The 19448-nt window shown below is 37.1% G+C and overlaps 4 protein-coding genes and 2 long non-coding RNA genes across 8 annotated transcripts; 5 read left to right on the forward strand and 1 right to left on the reverse strand.

The window, feature by feature from the left end:
* The first annotated feature begins 773 nt into the window (after positions 1-773).
* LOC132787045 (antigen 5 like allergen Cul n 1) lies at positions 774-3104 on the forward strand. Of its 2 annotated transcripts, none has more exons than XM_060793915.1 (3): positions 774-1043; positions 1908-2302; positions 2347-3104. In XM_060793915.1, the coding sequence occupies exons 1-3, from the start codon at positions 789-791 to the stop codon at positions 2996-2998; spliced, it is 1302 nt and encodes a 433-aa protein (XP_060649898.1). In that variant the 5' UTR covers positions 774-788; the 3' UTR covers positions 2999-3104. The 2 variants fall into 2 exon arrangements, with proteins under 2 accessions (XP_060649898.1, XP_060649899.1); XM_060793916.1 differs by having other exon boundaries at positions 2812-3101.
* A 2344-nt stretch (positions 3105-5448) lies between these two features.
* On the forward strand, positions 5449-6827 carry LOC132785363 (uncharacterized). The gene is made up of 4 exons (XR_009632314.1): positions 5449-5820; positions 5875-5956; positions 6018-6426; positions 6490-6827. It is a non-coding gene; the product is annotated as an uncharacterized LOC132785363 (long non-coding RNA).
* A 154-nt stretch (positions 6828-6981) lies between these two features.
* LOC132785294 (uncharacterized) lies at positions 6982-9263 on the forward strand. 2 transcript variants are annotated; one of them, XR_009632309.1, is made up of 4 exons: positions 6982-7381; positions 7436-7517; positions 8273-8499; positions 8555-8699. It is a non-coding gene; the product is annotated as an uncharacterized LOC132785294 (long non-coding RNA). The 2 variants fall into 2 exon arrangements; XR_009632310.1 differs by lacking the exon at positions 8555-8699 and adding an exon at positions 9215-9263 and having other exon boundaries at positions 6983-7381.
* LOC132785293 (uncharacterized) lies at positions 8805-10590 on the reverse strand. The gene is made up of 2 exons (XM_060791313.1): positions 10352-10590; positions 8805-10284 (listed from the first exon to the last, which is right to left on the reverse strand). The coding sequence occupies exons 1-2, from the start codon at positions 10484-10486 to the stop codon at positions 8890-8892; spliced, it is 1530 nt and encodes a 509-aa protein (XP_060647296.1). The 5' UTR covers positions 10487-10590; the 3' UTR covers positions 8805-8889.
* Positions 10591-10692: 102 nt separating this feature from the next.
* On the forward strand, positions 10693-12845 carry LOC132785292 (general transcription factor IIF subunit 1). Its single transcript, XM_060791312.1, is given in 5 exon segments — positions 10693-10844; positions 10903-11858; positions 11920-12492; positions 12566-12740; positions 12742-12845. Coding segments are annotated over 5 exon segments (1761 nt in total). The 5' UTR covers positions 10693-10820; the 3' UTR covers positions 12775-12845.
* Positions 12846-13182: 337 nt separating this feature from the next.
* LOC132785620 (E3 ubiquitin-protein ligase Godzilla) lies at positions 13183-19140 on the forward strand. The gene is made up of 9 exons (XM_060791794.1): positions 13183-13545; positions 15444-15853; positions 15926-16101; positions 16161-16255; positions 16312-16505; positions 16572-16767; positions 16837-17187; positions 17404-17551; positions 17616-19140. Exons 2-9 carry the CDS (start codon positions 15740-15742, stop codon positions 17971-17973), a joined length of 1632 nt encoding a protein of 543 aa, XP_060647777.1. The 5' UTR covers positions 13183-13545; positions 15444-15739; the 3' UTR covers positions 17974-19140.
* The last annotated feature ends 308 nt before the right edge of the window (positions 19141-19448 follow it).

Consider the following 19448-nt stretch of genomic DNA (forward strand, 5'->3'; position numbering starts at 1 on the left):
TGCCCTGGTCATACGCGATTTCTGGCTATTTGCCAGGTTAACCTAATTAAATCCAATTTAAGGAAGCATAAGTTAAAGTATTAATTTCAAGCAAAAGATATACTCTATTTATTTTTATTGTAATATCGGATTGTGACGGATGGGAAAATGCTGCGTCGACTATGAAGTGCCTATAAAATATCTGCAGATGATAGGCACTAATATGTCATACGCAAATGAGACAGACTAAGGAGATAACGATAAAATAATGCAAATCTTTATCTTTTAAACAAAAATGAACTTAATAAATTGTTATTTTTGAAGACATTTTTTCTCTTTTTTTTATACATTAGTTTTAGCTTTTTTTTTGATTTTTTAATAATTTTTTTGAGCTTTTTTCTCCATTCATTCCGTCAAAAACAGCTTTTTTTGCTGGTCAAAAGTTGGCAGCACTGTGCACCACACAAACAAAATTAATATATTTAATGATGTATGTTCAAAATTTTTTATTAATAATTTTTGATATTATATTATATATATTATTTGTTGTTATAGTTATTTTTGCATGCCACATAAATCGCAAATTAAATTCTATTTAAATTTGTAGTAAAGTGTGAGTTCATATAATCAGTCAGTCAGCCCAGGACTAGAAATTATAATATGGTATATTTTCACATACACAAATCTAATCCGAAAATATCGTGTATTTACTGTAATCATTATTTTTTTTGCATAAAATTGCAATTTCATGGGTTAAGTACAATTTAGTATAACATACAAAAGAAAGTTAGTTTTCCTCTTAAATCAAAATGAACTCTTGCTGGAGAACGTTTGTGGCTATTGCTCTCATCTGGGCAAGTGAAGTGTTTCTAGTGCACGCGGATGGCAATTCGACTGCTGAAAAATCGACGACTCCAAAAGTAACAACGTCACTTCCACCCAAAGACGAGGATTTGCTGGGCGATACTTACCAACCAACCCAGAACTATTGTGTTCCAAAGTTGTGCGAGAAGAAAGCACATGTAGCTTGTGAACGACACAAAAAGCGCAAATTAATATCTGATGTAAGTGCTAGTTGTACACGTCATCTACCGTAATGAGTATTATATAGTAAATTGGTGTCAAGCGAAAAGTGTTGTAATAAGCATCTTGTTCACTAAATAAGTTATATAATTTAGGGTAGAAGGGTATTATAACTTTGTGCCGGCAGGAAATGAATGTAACAGATAGAACCAGGCATCTCCGACCCTATAAAGTATATATATTCTTGATCAGCGTCAACAGCCGAGACGATATAGCCATGTCCGTCTGTGTGTCTGTCCGTCCGTCCGTATGAACACCTAGATCTCAGAGACTATAAGAGATAGAGCTATAATTTTTTTTCGACAGCATTTTTTATGTTTGCACGCAGATCAAGTTTGTTTCAAATTTTTGCCACGCCCACTTCCGCCCCCGCAAATCCATAAATTGAATACCAAGCGTAATTTTAAAGCTAGAGTTGTGAATTTTGGTATATAATTATAACTAAGTAGTTATGATTCCTGAAAATTTGGTTGCGATCAGATAAAAATTGTGGATGTTATTAAAGAAATGGTTTTGTATAGGCAAAAACGCCTACTTACTAGGGGTCATAGTTGCTTTATGGTATATTATGAATGCGGTACTATATCGATATACCAAATATACCATTTAGTATATTTTTAGTATTTTTGTAGTATATTCGGTATATTTTGAGAAAAATACCGCAAAATATATTTCTTTTATTCAAAATGGGTAGCGGGTATCTCACAGTCGAATACACTCGACTGTAGCTTTCTTACTTGTTTTTTTTTTTTTTTCAAATCTTTTATAAGCTATCTTTAGATTTCTTAATTTGCATGTACAGATTTTAAATAGTACTCTTATTAATCCAATCAAAATGTTTACAGTATTTTGGCAAAGCATGTCCCAGGGCTGCACGTTGGTTGCCCTTGGAGGATGACACCAAGACATTGATACTGGACACCATAAATGGGATGCGCGATAAGGTGGCACATGGTGGATTCGATGCCTTTCTGCCCGCCATTCGCATGGCCTCCGTGCAGTGGGACGACGAGTTGGCGCACATAGCCAAGTACAATGTGCTGAAATGTCGATTGCATCGCGATCATTGTCGCAATACCGCCAGGTACAAGAATGTTGGACAGACGGTTGCCTTTCGTGAAGTGCGTCCCGGGAGAGGTGACACGACCGATACAGCCATTGTTCGTATGATCCAATTGTGGTTCAAAGAGCACGAAGTAGCGACAATGGCCGATATGGAAGCGTATAAAGGCAGACATGGGTAAGATTGAGATTGTGATCAATAAATACTAAACACATTTGTAGTCGACCTAGAGAAAATTTCTATCAACTGATGATGGAGAATTCCCACAAAGTGGGCTGTGCCACTTTGCTGCAGATGAAGAATGGTTGGATGAAATGGTTCTTATGCTGTAATTATGCTCACGGAGCAACCCTTGGCAAGCCGATCTATAAGTCGAGCCTTAAATCTGGCATCGGCTGCCAAACAGGAAAACATCCTGAATATGAGAATCTTTGCTCCCCGGAGGAACTTTACGATGAACAAACTGCGTCGACAAATTCAACTACATCCCCAAATTCAGCTGTGGTTAAAAGTAGAACCAACAATCCCAGTCCAGAGGAGGCAACTGCTGAGACAGCTAATCCAGATGATCGCGTAGTAACAACTGGTTATCAGAATGATACGCAGAGTCTCGCTGGCCCAAATAATCTTTCTGGCAACAAAAGAGATGTTAACATTAACTTTAACTTTTTTTTTGTTTTCTTTAGAAGCCGCTCGTCGCCCAAGGAGCGACGAATTGAGATCATCACCAGTAACCACGAAGTAGACGTTGAGGTCATACCAGAAAAGTACCAACAAATGGAGCGAATGGTTCGACGATCCAAACGCTTAAGAAGTGCCAAGCGCAAACATGGTGCATCTCATCATGCACATCATCGGAGAGCAAAGCATTAAAAACATATTTCGATGACACAATAATCTTGTTAAACACATTCGAATCAATTTAATAACAACGTCTGTAAATAAAGAAAGTTACTATCATTTGTTGACTGCAATAGACCCTTCACTGATTATCAAAGTTGGTCTTGAGAAACTGAATAAACCTCTTCCCTTACATTGAAGAAAATATTCTATACTCGTATATATCTTAAAATAATACATACTTTCAAACTACTGTTTAGATCGAAGTAGAGAAGAAGAAGTCGGAGAGCAAAGCATTAAAGACAAATTTCGATGACACAATAATCCTGTTAAACACATTCGAATCAATTTAATAACAACGTCTGTAAATAAAGAAAGTTACTATCATTTGTTGACTGCAATAGACCCTTCACTGATTATCAAAGTTGGTCTTGAGAAACTGAATAAACCTCTTCCCTTACATTGAAGAAAATATTCTATACTCGTATATATCTTAAAATAATACATACTTTCAAACTACTGTTTAGATCGAAGTAGAGAAGAAGAAGTCGGAGAGCAAAGCATTAAAGACAAATTTCGATGACACAATAATCCTGTTAAACACATTCGAATCAATTTAATAACAACGTCTGTAAATAAAGAAAGTTACTATCATTTGTTGACTGCAATAGACCCTTCACTGATTATCAAAGTTGGTCTTGAGAAACTGAATAAACCTCTTCCCTTACATTGAAGAAAATATTCTATACTCGTATATATCTTAAAATAATACATACTTTCAAACTACTGTTTAGATCGAAGTAGAGAAGAAGAAGTCGGAGAGCAAAGCATTAAAGACAAATTTCGATGACACAATAATCCTGTTAAACACATTCGAATCAATTTAATAACAACGTCTGTAAATAAAGAAAGTTACTATCATTTGTTGACTGCAATAGACCCTTCACTGATTATCAAAGTTGGTCTTGAGAAACTGAATAAACCTCTTCCCTTACATTAAAGAAAATATTCTATACTCGTATATGGGCAATTCTCTAGAAAGTGCAACCAGCGCCAAAAAATTCAAACTCTATAAAAGCATGTTTTCTTCACATTTGTTTATAGGGAAAATATTACATTTAACTAATATAAACGATTTTTCCATTTACTCATAACACATTTTGAAAAATTTCAATGCAAAGTCCAAGATGAGCAAAAGTTCTGTTTTGAAGATTTCTACTACAAGTTTTGTTTTGATTCATTTCCTTAAAGGGAGTCAGTATGCATTGATACCCTTAGTTTAATATCTTGTTTAATATCCAAGGAATATACAAAATATATAAAAGAAATAATGCAATAGCTAATAACGGTAAATTTCTTTTCAGCTAATCAGCTTCTATTTTTGTCGCGTGCGACAGTGAAAAACAGCATTTGTTATGAGTGCATCTAAAGTTTTTGTCCATTGAGCATGCAAAACTGTGTCCAAACACATATTTTGCTACCAAATATAATAAAATAAAATTTGGATGAATATAAGCACAACTTCATTTTTAAGAATTTTTGAAAGTTTGTCGCGTGCGACATGGCAAAAAATTTTTTTTTTTTTCCTTAAATTATTTTTTTTTTTTAGTGTAGATGATGCATACTCTTTTTATGTGCAAAAAATAATATAAATTTCATGTCATAAGCGCCAATTGAGACATTGTCATTAAAAACAATGATAGAATGAATGTGCACAGTATACCGGGTATAAACCAAATGAATTTGTTTGGCTGAAATGGCCAACAAACGAAATCTACTAGAACAGTATATTCATAAAAAAAAATGTTTTGACATTAATGATGTAATTTAAGATAGGTAATTATGTTTCTAATGTACATGATATGAATATATTACGTTTTGTTTACCTTTATTAAAGTTATTTTTTAAAGTATGAAATTTCAGTTGAAAATAAAAATATATATTGAATATATCAAAAAACTATGAAAATGCTTCATATGCTCTTCAAATGAACTTAAAAAGTACAAAAAACAGCATAAAAAGTATGATGGAAAAAATGTCGCGTGCGACAGTGATTAAAATTTAATTTAAAAAAAGACAACTTAATATTTTTAAGTCAAACCAAATACACTATTTAGATAAATATATGCATAATACATTAAAATTAATTGCATTAAAATCTTTCATCACGTTTCGCTGAAATAAGTGCTTGAACTGGTTTTTTAAAAAGTAACTTCTGTTTTTGTCGCGTGCGAATGCGCAACATTTTTCAAATTTTCTTGAAAACGAACAATTGCCCAAAATCCATCTTAGCACCAATTATAGTGCTAACCGAGAGCTATAAGTTTCAATTTTTACAAAATTAAAATAATGTCTTGGCACATGTATTTTTTCAGTTTGAATGCGTACAAATGTCGCATTCGACATCAGAGAATTGCCCATATATCTTAAAATAATACATACTTTCAAACTACTGTTTAGATCGAAGTAAGCGTGTCTCAAATATAATAATCCATTCCAAAATCAATCGACCCTGAGAGTTGTACATTGTATAAAATTTTACGGAATAGAAAGTTCTCAATCTCAAGTTAAAAATGTGTTTGTGTGAATCGTGTGATTGCTTAGACAACTGGTGTTGTTCACTGAAGCGAAAAGTTTGGGCTTTTGCTATTTGGACTATCATTTTTGGAATTTTAGTTTTGATTTCAAGTGTAGTGCAGTTTATACATTTCGATAATCTCGATGCTACTGAGTACAAAGATGATGAATATTATAAATTAACTTATGCATTAAATTTTAACGGTCATATTTTAATGATTGTTCTGGCGTGCATTACTGTGCTTGCTGGACTTCTAATGCTATACAGTATTAAAGCAGTAAGTATAAATACTTGGTTATCCTCAGTTTAATCGAATTTCGCATTTACTTAGTCCATTGCACCACTGTACATGGCGACCATAGTTGTTGGCTCAATATGTCCTTTCGGTTATACTCCTTTAGTGATAGTGCCAAGTAAGTTATAAAAAGAACAAAATTCAAAGTTCATATTAATATACCTTGAACTGCATTTCAGTTGTGCAAGTTTTATTCATAATCATTGGATGTAGATACTATTCAACTGTATTAAAGTGATAATATACAGATCATGAATATTACAAAATTTCAAGTAATTGTCTCGATATCGAAATAAAATTTTCGGAAACCAATAAATCTGGAATCGAAATCTTAAATTTAACATGTGTAACTGTGAATCGTGTTTATGGATTGACGACTGGTGTGGTACACTCAAAAAGAAAGTTTGGGCTTTCGCTGTCTTTATGCTAATAAGTGGCATTCTAACATTGATTTTTGTAATATGGCTTTATATACATTTCAATGTGCAGGACTCATCAAAAGTAAAACATATCTATATGTGGATTTGCATGGCCTTGATTGTCCTTCAACTTCTTGATGGACTATTAATTTTATACAGCATTAATGCAGTAAGTACATAAATAACATAATAAAAACAAAAATATTTCTATTCTACTATTCGCATTTGTTAGTCCTTGGTTTTCGGTTCAATAGACGGCAACAAAAGATTTTTAACTTTAACATTAATATTAACATTAACAATATTCACATTGGTATTGTTAACATTAACATTGGAAAACGCTCGTCAGCCAAGGAGCGACGAGTTGAGATCATCACCAGTAACCACGAAGTAGACGTTGAGGTCATACCAGAAAAGTACCAACAAATGGAGCGAATGGTTCGACGATCCAATCGCTTAAGAAGTGCCAAGCGCAAACATTAAAGACAAATTTCGATGACACAATAATCCTGTTAAACACATTCGAATCAATTTAATAACAACGCCTGTAAATAAAGAAAGTTACTATCATTTGTTGACTGTAATAGACCCTTTACTGATTATCAAAGTTGCTGAAATCTAGACGATTCTGTCTTGAGAAACTGAATAAACCTCTTCCCTTACATTAAAGAAAATATTCTATACTCGTATAAATCTTAAAATAAAACTTACTTTCAAACTACTGTTTAGATCGAAGTAAGCGTGTCTCAAATATAATAATCCATTCCAAAATCAATCGACCCTGAGAGTTGTACATTGTATAAAATTTTACGGAATAGAAAGTTCTCAATCTCAAGTTAAAAATGTGTTTGTGTGAATCGTGTGATTGCTTAGACAACTGGTGTTGTTCACTGAAGCGAAAAGTTTGGGCTTTTGGTATTTGGACTATCATTTTTGGAATTTTAGCTTTGATTTTTCATGTAGTGCAGTATACACTTTTCGAAAATCGCGATGCTCCTGCGTACAAGGATAATGAATATTATAAAGTAACTTATTCATTAAATTTTAACGGTCATATTTTAATGATTGTTCTGGCGTGCCTTACTGTGCTTGCTGGACTTCTAATGCTATACAGTATTAAAGCAGTAAGTATAAATACTTGGTTATCCTCAGTTTAATCGAATTTCGCATTTACTTAGTCCATCGCACCACTGTACATGGTGACCATAGTTGTTGGCTCAATATGTCCTTTCGTTTATTTTTTTTTAGTGATAGTGCCAAGTAAGTTATAACAAGTAAGAAAGCTACAGTCGAGTGTACTCGACTGTGAGATACCCGCTACCCATTTTGAATAAAAGAAATATATTTTGCGGTATTTTCTCAAAATATACCGAATATACTGCAAAAATACTAAAAAATATACCAAATGGTATATTTGGTATATGGACATAGTACCGCATTCAAAATATACCATAGACGGCAAAATATACCAGATTGTCAGCCAAAGCAACTCAGACCCCTAGTAAGTAGGCGTTTTTGCCCATACAAATAATAACTTCGACAATTTTTATTTGATCGTAACCAAATTTTTAGAAATCATAACCACTATAGTAGTTATTATATGTACCAAAATTCGAAACGCTAGCTTTAAAATTACGCTTGTTATTCGATTTTTTTGATTTCCGGGGGCGGAAGTGGGCGTGGCAAAAATTTGAAACAAACTTGATCTGCGTGCAAATATAACAAATGCTGTCGAAAAAAATTATATCTCTATCTCTTATAGTCTCTGAGATCTAGGTGTTCATACGGACGGACGGACAGACACACAGACGGACAGACGGACATGGCTATATCGTCTCGGCTGTTGACGCTGATCAAGAATATATATACTTTATAGGGTCGGAGATGCCACCTTCTACCTGTTACATACATTTCCTGCCGGCACAAAGTTATAATACCCTTCTACCCTATGGGTAGCGGGTATAAAAAGAACAAAATTCAAAGTTCATATTAATATACCTTGAACTGCATTTCAGTTGTGCAAGTTTTATTCATAATCATTGGATGTAGATACTATTCAAATGTATTAAAGTGATAATATACAGATCATGAATATTACAAATTTTCAAGTAATTGTCTCGATATGAAAATAACATTTTCGGAAATCAATAAATCTGAAAATTTCGCGTGTTACATCTATGTTTGACGTTCTTGGTTTTCGGATCAATATCGCCAAGCGTTAATCTGTTTATAACAACGCCAGGTAAGTTATACTTAAGGTCAATAATCCTATTGATATTTTATCAAAATCATTCCAGTGCACGTTTCTTTATATTCATTGGTTGCAGATATTATTCTACAGTGTTAAAATAACTCAAAATCAAATTTAATTTGTGAACAAATTTAATAGATTAAAGGTCTACTTTTACTTTCTCGATCCCAATAAAATCTTAAGAAACAACGTTATTTTTTTTCTAGTATTATATTTATTAGAGTAATATATGTAAAATTTACGTTTTTATAATTTTTTTTTTACAATTTTAATTATTTTATTCACAATACCTACTAATCGCATTTAAGCGCATTTGTCCTTTTACATTATTTATCAATTTTCTTAAAATTTGAATTATTTTATTCACAATATTTATATAAATTATCGCATTGCCGAGAATTCCAATTGCATTTTCCTGCTTATCGCATTTAAGCGTATCTGTCCCTCCTTCAAATGCTTTAGTAGAGCATCCACAGTCGTTGCTTGCATATATGCATCCTGTACCTTGCAGATTGTGGCGTGACGATCGAATCGCCACACGGTTTTAAATGTTTTGTGGCAAAATTTACAGACGAGCTCATCATCCGCGTTCACTGTAAGATCTTGCACTGAATTCTCGAGCTTGCGCTTAACGCCCCATTTGGGCTCTGGCTTGATGAGCAGTTGCGTCTTGTTCTTGCGCTGCAGCTCATCCTGATGGTTGTAGCGTATGTGGTGGAACATCTTGGGCATGCTCGTCTTGGAGCGGTCGCAAATCCTGCACTTTAGATACGATCGATATGGCAGATGTTTGAAACAATGCTTTTGCAGCTCTAAACGTTTTGTGGTTGGCTGCACCTCGTGACATTTGAGACATACGCTATGATTATCCTTAATCTTAAAGCTGTTCTCGATGAAGTGCTCAAAATCATGCTTCTTGAACACGTGTCGCCTCCAATCGTTCACGTTGTCAATCTCCTTGCCGCACTGTGGACACAGGTAAGTTATTAAATTGGCGATGCCACCCATTGATTGATCCATGTCGTCTTTGCTTGTATCTAATGTCTGTTGGTTGCTATCACGTTTGCGTTTACGCGTTGGACTTGTATCGGTTTCCGCCTCTGGTTCACTCTTCATTTTCTTTTGTAGTTTATGCATTTCCTCAGCACCCAGAGCATCTATCTCAATGATTACCACTTCTTTGTCTGTCGCGATCTCTTCAGTATGGTGCTGCAAAAACTCCAAACCTGGTGCCTCTAACACATCATCTGGTGCCTGGTGCTGCGATTCCTCCTTGCGCACAAAATCCTCGTAAGCATTTAAGCAACGATCAAGCGCTTGATCGCTGGAATGTGAAATGGAATTGACATTCGCATTAGCTTTATTGCCTGCTGCCGCTTCGTGTTGATCGTCATTCTGCAGATCGATGTCCATCAACGCCTTCTCTAGCAGATCATCGCGTGGTCGTGACGACAACGTTGCACCCTTTGCGATCGTCTTTGGACCCTTGGTTTCTTGTGGCGTGCGCTTTAACTTCGCCTCATATTTCTCAATCTCCTTGATGTGCGCGCCAAGCAAATGATCGTTCAGAGCACGTCGCCGCGTAAAAGCCAGCCGACAGTGTACACAGCGATACGTCTGACGATGCTCCAGATGCATGAAGTAATGATATTGCAGTAGCGCAATCGTTTTATGTGCATTCTCTACCCATTTGAAGCACATTTGGCACTCGTGAAAGTTTTTATCAATTTGTTTGAAATTGAAATCGACATGCGTTTTATTCAGATAGTCGTGCTTCTGCAAATAACATTTCAGCCAACATTTAATAATAATAATTTCACCAATTATAATGCACACAACTCACTGTATTTAAATGTTGTCGCCACTCGACTTGGGTGCGAAAGGCTTTGCCACATTCGGGGCATATGTAGACCATGTGTGCTTCCAAGCGAGCATTCAGTTTGCTCTGCTCATCGGTGAGCACGCCGTTTCGCGACATTTTTGCTTATTTTACCAGCTTAAACGAATAAAACTTAACAAATTACAAGTAGCACTTCCGAAATTGAAGAAATCTGACAACGAAAAGTGTAAACAACTGCTTATCGAAAACGATACAACAAAATTAATCGATAATTTAATTTTTTTGTGGAACACATGTTGGTAATATACCAAAAACAAAGTGTAATTTGGCAATTATTATTGCGAAATTCAGCATACGGTCACACGGATCTGCATTCCATCGGGCAACAAAACGCATTCGTCGCTGTCGTTGTAAACTTTTAATAAATATATATATTGTGTAGAGTAGTTTTGTTTTATCCTAATAACTAGGCATGTCGAGTGCAACAAAATCGACAGTAAGTAAAACTGATAAATCGCACAATTGCCGCATAACTCGAGCATATTCAATTGCAGTCCTCAAACAGTGGAAATAATGGAAGTACCACGTCCTCAACTGCATCGCAATCGGCAACCGCTGGATCAGCTGCATCGGCAGCAGCAGCGTCTAGTAGCTCGTCGGCTAGTGTGCAGGAATTCAAGATTCGAGTGCCAAAGATGCGCAAGAAGCATCATGTGATGCGCTTCAATGCAACACTTAATGTGGATTTCGCCCAGTGGCGTAATGTAAAGTTGGAGCGTGAGAATAATATGAAAGAGTTTCGTGGCATCGACGAGGACCAACCGAAATTTGGTGCTGGCTCCGAATACAATCGCGATCAACGCGAGGAGGCGCGCCGCAAGAAGTTCGGCATCATTGCACGCAAATACCGTCCAGACGCTCAGCCCTGGATATTGAAAGTGGGCGGCAAGACTGGCAAAAAGTTCAAGGGCATTCGCGAGGGAGGCGTTGGCGAGAACGCTGCGTTCTATGTGTTTACTCATGCTCCTGACGGTGCCATCGAGGCGTATCCATTGAATGAATGGTATAACTTTCAGCCCATTCAGCGTTACAAGTCGCTGTCCGCGGAGGAAGCCGAACAAGAGTTTGGGCGCCGTAAGAAGGTTATGAATTATTTCTCTCTCATGTTGCGCAAACGTTTGCGAGGCGACGAGGAGGAAGAACAAGATCCGGAAGAGGTTAAACTGCTTAAAGCAGCCACCAAAAAGTCGAAGGAACTGAAGATTACTGATATGGATGAATGGATCGATTCTGAGGATGAATCCGATTCCGAGGATGAGGAGGAAAAGAAGAAGAAAGAGCAGGAGGACAGTGATGATGGAGGAGCGGGCAAAAAAGGTAAGGGTAAGGGTAAAAAGGGAGCCGACAAAAAGAAGAAGAAACGTGATGTGGACGATGAAGCGTTTGAAGAGTCTGATGACGGTGATGAGGAAGGCCGTGAAATGGACTACGACACCAGCTCAAGTGAAGAGTAAGTTATACACTTGACTTTCACTTACATATACACTAATTCACTAATTCTCCATTTATAGCGAACCGGATCCAGAGTCCAAGATGGTCAAAGATATGAAAGGTGTGGCCGAGGAGGATGCCTTACGCAAATTGCTTACTTCCGACGAGGAAGAGGATGAGGAGAAGAAATCAGATGAGTCCGACAAGGAGGAAGGTGATGAGAAAAAGAAGAAGGAGAAGAACAAGGATGAAGCCAGCAAGGATAAGAAGAAAAAGAAGCACTCCAAGGACGACAAGAAGGCATCCAAAGCAAACGGCAGTGACAGCTCAACGGATCTCAGTTCCGATAGCACTGATTCTGAAGATGATCTCAGCAATGGGCCGATTAAAAAGAAACCGAACAAAGACAAGGAGAAAGAGAGCAGCGCTCACAAAGCAATTGCCAGTGGCAGCCAAACAAATAAATCACGCTCGGCAACGCCAACGCTCTCGAATGATGCCAACAAACGCAAGATGATGAACAGCTTGCCCAGTGATCTAACTGGCTCCGATACAAGCAACAGTCCCAACAGCACACCGGCCAAGCGTCCGAAGAGCGAGCTTAGCAACTCGTTGCCATCTTCCTTTGCTGGTGTTGTTAGCAACAAAGTAGAGTAAGTTTTTACACTTGAAATTGTTATCAGAGTTTCATATTTTTTGTAATGGATTTGTGTATCACCTTTTTAGGGACTACGGTATTACCGAGGAGGCTGTGCGTCGTTATCTCAAGCGTAAACCGTTGACTGCAACAGAGCTGCTGACGAAATTCAAAAATAAAAAGACTGGTGTCTCGAGCGATCGTCTGGTTGAGACAATGACCAAGATATTGAAGAAAATCAATCCAGTTAAGCACACCATACAGGGGGAAAATGTATTTATGGATCAATTCTTCTTAATATTAATTGCCTGCATAGCTTGTCATGGGCTTATATTAACACAACTTAATAAATATCGCATTTGTAATTCACTGCATTCTGAATTTATCTTATTACAGAATATGGTGAAATATTTACATACATATGTCCCATCTTTTCACTGTAAAAGGAATGTCTTCATTATATGTTTTAAAACATTTAGATTCCAATAAAAAATATTTTAGAGACTAGAATGAGGGAGGTCCCCCAAAGTTTCCAAGATTCTGTACTTATAAATAAAAAGTCCAATATATTTCCTTAATTTTTTAAAAAATTCCTATTAATGGTCTATTAAGAGCGCGACCAGCTAGTATTTTTTATGGCCTATGTTCGTCGCGGAAGTGGTATATTCGGTTCACAACAAAATGGTATTTTGTCAGATTCGTATTTTGGTCACGCTGCTGCGTGGGGCTCTGCTCTGAAGTTCTAAAATAATAATTATAACTAATACGCGAACCTGTGCTAACACGAAAAATGTTTAATCAGCACAAATTACACTAATATCAATCTCACATACATACGTAATGCTTACAAGTGGTAGTGTTCATGTGCTGTAGTGTCCCAAATAGCACTATCAAAGCTGCAACGCAATTTTATTGCGATGTCAACGAGTGCGAGCGAAAACGAATGATAATTAAAGGGGCGAGCGAGTGTTAAAACAAGACAAAAACTCAGTATAACAATAACGACATCAAACATTTAACAGTTGCAGCCAAATTGAATTTCTATTGAATTCTTTGAGAAAATAAACGAGTGAGTAGCAGAAATGCAATTTTATTGAATCCACATCTTCAGCCCCAGCTGTTTTCTTGCACAATTAATAAACACTTACGCACACACAAACGTGCAAACCCGTGTGTGTGAGACTCACACTGTGAGTGTTTGTGTATGTATGTGAAAGCATAACAAAAGAAAATGCCGTTGGTCTATTAGTATTTTATCGTGTAGTTTTTCAATTTGCTTATAAAACTCGCGTTCGTTTGTCGTCATCTATTGTCCTGTGTTTTTTTCACCTGTTGTGCTGTAATTTTTTGCACTGCAGGCTTGTAATTGTGAAAACCTTGACGTTTTCTTTGTGCGTGTGTAAAGTTCAAGGCATTGTGTGTGTCTATTTGTATGTACACATGTGTGAGTGTATAAGTGTGCGTATGTTGTGGGTGGTTGTCTGTGCTTGCTTTGTAGTTTTTCGTGTCCAGTTTGATTGATTTGTTTTTTTGAAAGTGTGGCAACACTCTTAAGCAAGTGATAAGAAGAGCATTACATTTCGGTGGTGGGGGTAAAGCTACAAATATTGAGAGGTTCATAGGAACGTCGTACACAAATTTATCGCCAGGCACGCGCTCGTCCATCCGTAAGCTATATACGGCATTTGCTTTGTGTTTGTTTGTTTATTTATGTGAATCTACATATGTACATATGTATACAATATATGCATGTATTTTACTATTTGCGAATACAATAAAAACGAAGTCACGTTCTCATTAATGCTACATTGGTATTAGTTGTGTATGGGACACGATGTGTTAATTATATGTGACGTTCTTTTTATTTAATTATGAATTTATTACAAAAATTAGCTACATTTTTGTGTGTCCGCCACATGTATGCCAAATGGATTATCAGCTTCGATTCAATTCTCACAAATTTTCCATACATATGTATGTACATCTGTCTGCCGTTTTTTGGAGGCCCGTGGCGATGAAAATGCAATTTTAAATCCAATTGAACCCGCAAGTTTCTTATTGGTTATCATTCGATAACTCTCTGCTCCTTGATACTTATCGAACAGCTGTGATAGTAAGCCGATAAAAATAGTGAGTGTTATGTGGTGTTCGCCATTTTGTATTCAGCCGATAAGCCAAAACTTATTTTGTATTTCTTTTCTGTTGGTCCAAATAAGTGCTGCTAGTGCTGTCTGAATGTTATCGTCTAACGTCAGCATGACTCACTTTATTCATTTACTATGCCGGCTGACCAAAAACAATTAAATGAGCTGGGGTTATCGCTTTTAGCTGAGCAGGCAAACTGCATTTGTTTTTTCTCTTGAACAGCATTTTAGTTGTGCGCTAAGTTATGCAGATATAATTGAAAAATGTGGCAAGATTTCAATTGATTCAAATTAAACTCAATCATAACAAGGCACTTTCGCATCAAAGCAGCAAAATCAACAATGTTGCAATGCAACAACAACACAGCTGCAACGGCATTCTCATGATTTGTGCATTCGTTGTGGATTAATGAGTCGAAGAGCTGTCAACTACTCGAAATTCTTTTACTTTATGAGGATTTGTTTTGCCTTTATATTATTACTACTGACTACTTCAAGTAGCTGTACTAAAACCAAAAGTAATTTACTTTGAATGCAGCTCGTTACATAAGTTGGCAATAACTATCGCTCGAAGTTCCAGCACTAACATTTTTGTCAACAAACATCGAACAGCTGTTTGCGCGAAAGAAAGTAAAGAAGAAAAAAAAGTTGAAAACAAATGAGCACACACATACATGCACACACACACACACACACATCATTATCTTATCAGACAGCAATGGCCGTTTTGCGGCTGTTTGTTTGCCTTTGACTTTGCAGCTTGCCTTTGATGGATTTTCATTTATGCACTTGTTTTCTTATTTTGTGTTTTTTTTTTTTTCAGCCATTCGAAACAATCAAAACTACGCTCAGCAGGCAGCCGCGCAAATTAAGCACAGATGAGAAATGCGAATAGTTCGAATGGTAAAAATCACAAGCAGCAGCCGCAGCAGCAGACGTAGCAATAGCAAAATACGTGTAAACCAATAACAAAAAACAAAAAAAAAGAAAACACAACAGTTCCCAACAACTGCACGTTGAGTAGAGTCGCGTCAATTGTCGAGTGCGAGTAACAGAGGCAGAGACACAGCTGGCAGAAACCCGGAAAGCCGCAAAACACACAACACAGACTCTGACATCATGGCCAGGAATCGTTGTACCCCAGTGCAGTTGGCATTGCTTGGTCTCTGCCTGATTTGCCACCAAACACTGCTCGAGGGCCATGTGCTCGTCTACAGACGCACCACAAGTCAGGTGGGCAAACGATGAACTATTCTATTCACTTCTATTTGCATTTATTGATTATCACCTTTTTGTTTACCGCAGTTGATTGAGGAGTTCAATGATTTGCCATCCAGTTTCGGTCCATCTATATCGGGCAACAGTCTGCGAGTGTTTGTGGTGCCACAGGATACAAATAATCCGTATGCTTGTACGCATCTAAAACCGCCACCCCGTACTGGGTATCCAACGGGTGCCAAATTCGTGGCCATTATATCGCGGTAAGTTGAAACAAGTATGCAAATATAATGTCAACTCAATTGTGGCATCTATTTTACAGCGGCGGAGATTGTACATTTGAGCAAAAGGTGCGTGTGGCACAAAATGCTTCATTTTTTGCTGTGATCATCTACAACAATGAAGGCGACGAATTGCGTAAGAATAAAGTACACAAATATTGAGAACAGGACTAACTCATTTCTTTTCAATAGAACAAATGACGGCCAATAATAGCACCGGCATACATATATCCTCCGTTTTTGTGGGTCTAACCACGGGCAAGACACTGCTATCGTTCTCTTCGCCCGAGGTGGTGCTAATCATCAACGATGAACTGCCCTTCAATATCAACACTCAGCTGATATTGCCATTTTCCATACTGATTGGCCTCTGTTTTCTTACCATGGTATGAATGACTCGACTATTCGAGAAATTTGACAAAAAGCTAATTATATTTTTACTTGTATTCTAGATTATCTATATGATATACAAGTGTATAAGGGAGCAGCGGCGTCTACGTCGTTATCGTTTACCAAAGAGCATGCTGAAGAAGCTGCCAGTGCTGCGCTACACGAAAAACAATACGAACATCAAGTATGAGACCTGTGTCATTTGTCTCGATGACTTTGTCGAGGATGACAAGCTGCGTGTGTTGCCCTGCTCGCATCGTAAGTGTATCAGCTGCTTTCAAACTGATTAGTTACGATCTAATGCAAATTATTTCATCATTCTTTTAGCTTATCACACGCATTGTATTGATCCCTGGTTAACTGAGAACCGTCGTGTGTGCCCAATATGCAAGCGGAAGGTTTTTACGAAGGGCGAAACTCGTGCGAGTCGGAATCGACAGCCTTCTTTAGATAGCGTCACCGATACTGATGATGACACCACACCGCTGCTGCAGCAGCAGCCACAAACAGCAACTGCAGCTGCTGCTGCCGCCGTCGCTGCTGGCGCCAGTGGGAGCAACAGCGCTAGCATCAATTCGACTGGCATCACAAGACACGGCACATTTCGTCACGGCGATGTTGTGCGCAACAACTCAACATCTGAGGCGGTCGATTATCACAGCTCAGATGATGAAAATGGTGTGTTAATTATGCAAAAGTTTTATATACTTAATACGCAAAACGTAAAGCTATTATTCTTAAACCCCGATTGTAAGGGATTATTTGTATTTAATGTTTAATTTATTGTTTTATGTGACAGTTATACAATTAATCTTATCGCTGATGCTTAGCTATCAGGCTATTTATAATTTAATCACGTGCCAGTTCTAACAATTCTGTTCTGTCTGTCCGCAGCGCTGCTGGAAGCCACGACACAGGCTAATACATCGTCAGCATCCCAACGACGTGTCAATCCATTTGATCGGGCTCCGAATTTGCCCGCTCATTTGGCGGATCACTTGAATGAGCCAAGGGAAAGCCTATGGACGCGTCTCAACTTCAGGTGAGTGTGCTCACATTTATTAATAGATCTCGCTTTGCTTAATAGTGTGGTGTTTTATTTTTAGCTTCCTATTCCGTCGTCAGCCCCTTGGCATTAGCGTTGCGGCGCCGCCGTATCTGGAAAACGTGGAGTCTGGCACCAGTGTTGTACGCGGCTTGGAGGAAACTGCCACAAGTGTTGCGATGCCCACGCCCACATCAAACAACATCCTCAATCCGAATTTAAGCGGCTCCTTCAAAGATGATGACGATATGCCACCGCATCGTTCAATTTACGAACCTATCGCAATCAATACGCCAGCCACAGAGCATGGCACATCTGCGGGGGCAGATGAATCAGCGTTTCTACAAACGCCCACACAGGGCGGCATTGGAGTAGCCGCTTTGCCGCATGGCGCCGATGATCGCCAGTTTCTCATATGAATTAGACGCAACTGAAGTAGGGCGATATAGTGAGTTTAGTTTACTAGGCAATATAGGTCGTCACACCAATGCGACGGACAGACAGACAGACAGGAATCCCTTTCTTAGGTGTAGTAATCACGCAACTGAATAGAAATGTCCAAATGTCGCTTGGTTTGCGACCGTGAGCTGTGGCTGCCAGCTGCTTTGTTTTAAACAATTAACAAATGTTTACCCTTAATATACATAATATGTAATTGTAATTGTATTTGTATTTGTAATCATCATCATCGTGCATCGTGGATCATGGATGATTATGGTTTGCATCGCAACACACATTACATTCAAGCATACCCACAAAGATACATACATACATACCTACTACGTCTATACATAGATACATACATACATACATGAATATGCGTATACAAATTGTGATTTATTTTATATACCTTATACTATTACTAACATTATAATTGGCTTGCATAATTAAAGTCGAAACAACATACAAAATGTCAAATGAAAAATGAGATACCATTTATCACTGTATAAGATTGAAATTGTTTACCTGATTCGGATTATTTAGATTCGATTTTTCTTTGTTTTACATTTTAAATCCACTCAATACCATTCAACACTCCGAAAAAAAACAACAAAGTCGCTTGTAAAAAGAGAATGTTCATAAAATTAAGGTAATCAAATCAAATCAAATGTGTAATTGTTTTATTTGATGAAACACTAGTTTTTAAATGCATGTGAAAATTGTTTTCGGACATGAAAAATATTATCTGATTATCCACTTATTATATTTTGTATGACGTTAATCTGTATATTATCCTCAATTTAACTAATTTTAAGTTCTCCAAATTAAATGACGTGAATTTTCTTTGTTGTTGTCCTGAGAGGCGCAGTTTAAAAATTGAACTCAACAAATCAACTAAAATCCACATTGTGGAAAGATTTGAAAAAAATATATATAACATAATAATTATTAATGTAAGCGCTAGTTTGTGATTAATTTCTCCAAAAATATAAAAAAGAAACAACTGCAACTGATGAAAACTCTTCAGAACAATAAACGTAAACAATGTAAAACGAAATCAATTAAACATAAAGACATAATAACTTGTGTGTTTCAAAATGTAAACTAAAATTAACTTACAATAAATTTAACATAATTCATACAAACCACATGAAATCCATTTTCGACGTCGCCTGAATGTATGCTATAAAAATTGACTTTGTATTTCAGTCAGCTGCAAGAAAGTATGCTACACTTTAATTTCGCTCTCGCACAAAAGCTGCTTGCTATGCGGGAAGGCTGACGCGCCCCTTTGCAAACTTCCTTAAGCAGATGCGCTTTAATAGCTCATTCAACTTTATTATTTACACAAATGTAAAAATAAAAAACGTTTATTTAAGTGCTGCTCGTTGTGCTGTTGTGTAAGTTAAATGCAAATATTTTGTTCGCTCTCGTTGGCAAGTAATTACAACAG

Source organism: Drosophila nasuta, chromosome 2R (assembly GCF_023558535.2).
Source record: "Drosophila nasuta strain 15112-1781.00 chromosome 2R, ASM2355853v1, whole genome shotgun sequence".
Lineage (NCBI taxonomy): Eukaryota > Metazoa > Arthropoda > Insecta > Diptera > Drosophilidae > Drosophila > Drosophila nasuta.